Source organism: Gambusia affinis, linkage group LG14 (assembly GCF_019740435.1).
Source record: "Gambusia affinis linkage group LG14, SWU_Gaff_1.0, whole genome shotgun sequence".
Taxonomy (NCBI): domain Eukaryota; kingdom Metazoa; phylum Chordata; class Actinopteri; order Cyprinodontiformes; family Poeciliidae; genus Gambusia; species Gambusia affinis.
Window position 1 is genome coordinate 26,401,126 of NC_057881.1, and position 6,000 is coordinate 26,407,125.

Genomic DNA, 6,000 nt, shown 5'->3' on the forward strand with positions numbered 1-6,000 from the left:
ATGATGGAATTGGTTTCAAATGGTGCAAGAGGAGCACCTGGGTGAGTGCCACCAACAGTTGACGTGTTTTTCATTATTATTTTTCCAGCTTTAAATGCTTGCGTGTCTATGTTTGTTTTCTGTCACTACATGTTCTATGTATTTTCCGTCTGTGCTTCTACAGCACCTGTGACTCAGATAAACAAGACAGCAGGCGGTATGTGATGTAATGCAGCATGCATATAAGTCTGGACAGTTACTCGGTGTGTGACTGTCTCAGGATAAAGCAAAACCAGAAAACACATACAAATGAAAATAGATGTTTAGGGATGTTTCAGTATGCACTCTACAAGTGATTTTCACCATTTAGAAGTCCAGAATTGTAAGCATTTTTTAGAATTTATGCTGGTTTTTATCTCTATTTTTCCCTATAAGTGAAAACTTAGGCTATACCTGAGTTGCTTTCACTACTTGTATATAGAGTATGTTATTTTCAAGGTCCAAGATCTCTTTTTTCCTGTATGGGATCTTCTTGTGCAGCTTATATGCCACTCTTACACTCAGCAGGACAAAACAGAGCATTCGCAATGCCAGATCATTGGTGCACAGCAGCAGCTTCACTTTGAACAAACGAGAAGATGCAGAAAGAGATGGACAGTATCTGCAGGGAATAAAACGACTTAGAAGACTTTACTGTAACGTGGGCATCGGCTTCCATATTCAGGTCCTACCAAATGGAAGAATAACAGGAGTACACAATGAAAACAAATACAGTAAGTATTTTTGACATTTCATGATGAAAATAATAACAAAGACCTTGATTAATGTAAGGAATTTGTCAAATAGTTTATACATTGACTGCATTTTTATTTTTAATCAGCACAGATTGGTATTATTGTAGTTATTCAGTTTCAACATAGATGTTTACCATTGCATTATGCAAACTATAAATGCTACATTAACTGTGTTTTGTCTTCTCTTAATACAACAAATAGAAACTTTGCTGGTTAAATGTTCTTTATTGGAAAAATTTTTTGCATAGGGACTATCAGATGAATGAACATCTGTGATTAGTGGGAGATAAGGAGTTTGAATATTAGTAATATTAAAGACAAAGGTTTTTGTTTAGTAACTCGGCAAACTTTTTTTCCATTGTGCAGTATTGATTAGGTTATATTAGTTGTAGAAGAAAACTTTGAACTATCTCTGAATAAAATGATATTTAACATTTTTCATTTTTACATTAATGGAATTTATTTAATTGCTAAACAATTAATTGATTACAGTTTGTGATTTTAATTAGAAGGAAGCAAATTTAAAATATGTCTCCATATTGGACCTCTTTGTATTAACATGTGGGAACAATCTTCAATATAAACAAAACAAATGAGATGATTTTAGATTTCAGGAGTAACAGGGTTACATCACATCCTGTTCCCATAATTGGGAAGGAAGTGGAGGTGGTTGAAAAATAGAAATACCTCGGTGTTCATCTCGACAACATTCTGAACTGGAGACCCAACAGTGTGTAAGAATCTGTAAGAAGAGACAGAACAGACTGGACTTTCTCAGGAAGCTGAGATTCTTAACAATGTGTAGCAAGATGCTTCAGATCTTCTATAAGTTTGTTGTTGAGAGTTTCATCTCTTCTGCTCTCACCACTTGAGGCAGCAGTATCAGAACCAGGGACCTAAAAAGGCTCAACAACCTGATAAAGAAAGCTGGTTCTGTTCTAGGAATTACTGTGGAGCCTCTGGAGATGAAATAATACTTCATAAAATCAAGAAAATTATAGACAACTCTGACCATCCTCTTTATGAGACTGTCTTATAAAACAGAATATCTTCAGTCAGAGACTTCTTCAAATTCATTCCAATAAAGACTGCTATAGGAGATGTTTCTGCAGACAGCCTTCACTATCTGCAATAACTCTAATTAAATGAGCTACAAAAATATTTCATTTCCTTTTCTTCCCCTAATTTTTTTATTTGAATTTGAATTTCTAACATCTGTCAATCTATCATCTTTCAAAAATTTAAATGTAAATATATACAATACAGTCGAAAAGTTTATATATATATATATATATATATATATATATATATATATATATATATATATATATATATATATATATATATATATATATATATATATCCATCCATTTTCTATACACACTTTGTCCCTAATGGGGTCGGGAGGGTTGCTGGTGCCTATCCCCAGCTAACGTTCCGGGCAAGAAGCGGGGTACACCCTGGACAGGTCGCCAGTCTGTCGCAGGGCAACACAGAAAACAGACAGGACAAACAACCATTCACACACACACTCACACCTAGGGAGAATTTAGAGAGACCAATTAACCTGACAGTCATGTTTTTGGACTGTGGGAGGAAGCCGGAGAGCCTGGAGAGAACCCACCATGCACAGGGAGAACATGCAAACTCCATGCAGAAAGACCCCGGGCCGGGAATCGAACCCAGGACCTTCTTCCTGCAAGGCAACAGCTCTACCAACTGCACCACTGTGCAGCCCCTACATATATATATATATATATATATATAACAGTGGACATATATATCCTATTTAAATTAATTGAATTTTAAATATAAAATCTACGTCATATTGCATATGTTGGTCTTAAGAGTTGTAGTCATTAAGTCCCCTATTAACTGTCTGTTTTGTATATATTATAACTAATTAAATAGATAGATAGATAGATAGATAGATAGATAGATAGATAGATAGATAGATAGATAGATAGATAGATAGATAGATAGATAGATAGACAACAGAACAGACAGACAGACAGACAGACAGACAGACAGACAGACAGACAGACAGACAGACAGACAGACAGACAGACAGACAGACAGACAGACAGATAGATAGATAGATAGATAGATAGATAGATAGATAGATAGATAGATAGATAGATAGATAGATAGATAGATAGTAATAATTAATTCTGTGAGGTCAACATTTGAGGGACAGAAAATATCACAAACAACTGTTCTTTCTCTTTATTCCAACTGGGGAGTAAGAATTATTTCTGTTCAAGTTTGGTTTATCTGTAATCTTTAACTGCTGTTCTTCCCTCTAGGCCTTTTAGAAATTTCTCCAGTGGAAAGAGGAGTTGTGACTTTGTATGGAGTCAGTAGTGGTCTGTTCATCGCCATGAGTGACAGGGGGAAACTTTATGGTTCGGTAAGATGTGACTTTTCTCTGCACAACTGTAGAGGTTTTCATTTAGAGTATTTGGTGTAAAATATCACTTTATTGTCTCAAAAATCAGGTATTGGCAGACTATTAACAGTATAGATCCCACTCTTTTATTTGTTAATTGTTTTCTTTAAAAAAAAAAAAAAAGATCTTTTTGATGGAAAAATAAATAATTTTTGTCTTTGGAAGTTTAATTGTAATGTAATTCAGTATTTTCACGGCATTTCTTATTTGGTGGTGGGAAAATTAAAGCTCTCAACAATAAAGTGAAAAAAATGTGGAAAAAAAATACAATTAATTAAATGTTACAATGGGGATTGTGCAAAACTAGGATTCATCCTATAAAGTATAATGAATAACTGCTATTCCAAGAAACAGCATATTTACGATGCTTGTTGTTTTGATATGCTGCACTTATTTGATGCTAACCCCTAAAAACATTGAAAAGGTTTGACTTTACAAAGGGAACTAATCCAAGTACTGACTTGCATTTACCTGAGGAAGATTTTGAGGAAAAAAAAAACAATTTTTGGAATAGTTTTACTAAACTGTACTTTTTACTCTTACCCAACTAAAATCTCTCTCACTGACAGTAACTGCCCTGAATTAAAAACAAAAATGTATCAGATATCGACACACCTGCAGTTCAAGTTAAAGTGAACGTTTTGTTTATCCTCTAGCTTTGTTATTCTAATTTTCTATCTGCTGAGCACGCTGTGCCATTTATATAATACTGATATATTTACTGGGCCTAGCTTACTCCAAGCTTAGTAGAAGTGCTTGCACTGTAAGCAGCCCCCTGGACAGCAGGGCCACATCTTTGCCAGCAATAAAATGTTTTCCACATGCTCTGATTTGATTGCTGATTGCTCTGATTTCAATTGCTTAATATTTGGAAGAATGTACAATATGCCATTCTACACTATGACCTTCTACAGGCAGATTATATTTTAAAAATAGCACAGAAAATCGACATCCTTCCTCACAACTCCTCATTCTGTTCGCTGAGTGGTTGAGATTCAACCAGAAAAATTCACTTCAGGGAGAAATCTCAGATGGAGCACTGAAGGGAAATGAGAAATAAGTGGAGTTGCTGAGGAAGATGACGGCCAGGGAAGCTATGCTTTCCTTCTCCATCCCACCTGAAACAAATAGTTAAGATCGCAAACAAATTTTGCATCAACCCCTATACACAGACTTATAAACTTTTACAGGGATCATTTGGAATAGTGGTTATTAAGCATAGCACAAATTTTAATGATTGTTGCATTATTACATCACTATCATTGCTATATCACTATAGCAAATGGTTTGTCATCACTAATGTATGCATTCTGTGGGTTCTGATCAAAATGATTGCTTATTAGTACTTGGATTCCAGTTTGGGAGAGACAAGGATGGATAAAATCAGAAATGAATACATCAGAGGAACAGCTCATGTCAGATGTGTAGGAGATAAAGTCAGAGAAGTCAGATTGAGATGGTTTGGACATGAAGAGAGGAGAGACAGTGAATACATCAGTAGAAGGGTGCTGAGGTTTGTCCTGCCAGGAAGCAGACCTAGAAGTAGACCAAAGAGGAGATTTATGGATGGAGAGAAAGAGAACATGAAAGTAGTTGGTGTGAGAGAAGAAGATGAGGAAGATAGGGTTACATTTAGACGGATGAGTCGCTGTGGCGACACTTAAAGGAAAAAAGTCGAAAAGAAAAGAAGAAGAAGTGCTTGGTTCCCAGTTAGCACCCTGATAAGTGAATAACTTTGTTGAAAATTTGATCATAATTAAACTCAAACAAAAGCTGAAGACTTACTGTTGTAACAGAATTATTTGTCTGAACAGAACATCTGTTATCTGTGTATTGCGTCTTCCTCTGGTATATTTTATATTACAATCAACACTTCTAGATAAATATACCGCAAGTTTATTTGAGAAGAAGCATTTTAGAACTAGTAAAGTAAAATATATAATACAAATGAGACCAACTGAAAAATCTTGACTTACTTACGCCGTTTAAACAGCAATTCTTAGCGCCCACACTGCCTCTGATTCTTTATTCACATGAAGCTGCCTGAATAATGGAGAAAAAATGTAGTACAGTTCTGACAGGTTTTGGTCAAATTCATGGTGGATAAGTTGTTGATAAGGGTTGACTGTTAACCCTCAGAAGATGTCAACTAGCAGCTAAGCCAGATCCCAATAGGGTATTTGTAATTTTTGTCACATTTTAAATGTCTCAAATGGACGTTCTTTTGGAATTCCTTTTTTTTTGCCATGCAATTAAATATTTACTTTGTGCATTAAAGAATTTTTTTTTCTCTTTTTAAAATAAAAAAGTGAATGATAAGCAAAAAAAAGTTGGAAAGTTGATTGTTGTTTTCTGTCCCCTCTCTTTTATTTAGGGTAGCTACAGAGATGACTGCAAGTTCAAGGAGAACCTCCTGGCCAACAACTATAATGTCTATGAATCAGCTTCCCATCCTGGAATGTACATTGCTCTCAGCAAGATTGGGAAAACCAAGAGAGGCAACCGTGTGACGCCCACAATGACCATGACACACTTTCTCCCCAGAACATAATGTTTCTAAGCTAACTTTAAGACACAAATCTTCCAAGAGAACAGTTTGATCAGAGATGGAGATTCTCTATAATCTAAAATGTACCAGGACATAAACATATTGTTCACTGTGAATAATTAAAGTTATTTATTGAGAAGGTTTGGATTCACATTTCAGAGGCAAAGATAATTTTATTTGAAATACTCAAGATTTTAAAAAAATCACGTGTAGCATTAGCAAAGTAGTTG

At 35.1% G+C, this 6,000-nt stretch overlaps 1 protein-coding gene across 1 annotated transcript; it reads left to right on the forward strand.

The window, feature by feature from the left end:
* The first annotated feature begins 3 nt into the window (after positions 1-3).
* LOC122844101 (fibroblast growth factor 4-like) lies at positions 4-5,773 on the forward strand. The gene is made up of 4 exons (XM_044139292.1): positions 4-41; positions 520-752; positions 3,080-3,183; positions 5,597-5,773. The coding sequence occupies exons 1-4, from the start codon at positions 4-6 to the stop codon at positions 5,771-5,773; spliced, it is 552 nt and encodes a 183-aa protein (XP_043995227.1).
* Positions 5,774-6,000: the final 227 nt, after the last annotated feature.

Coding starts and splice junctions, on each gene's coding strand:
- LOC122844101 (XM_044139292.1), top strand. CDS start 4: ATGGAATTGGTTTCAAATGGTGCAAGAGGAGCACCTGG. Junction 42..519: donor GGTGCAAGAGGAGCACCTGG/GTGAGTGCCACC, acceptor CTTCTTGTGCAG/CTTATATGCCACTCTTACAC. Junction 3,184..5,596: donor GGGGGAAACTTTATGGTTCG/GTAAGATGTGAC, acceptor TCTTTTATTTAG/GGTAGCTACAGAGATGACTG.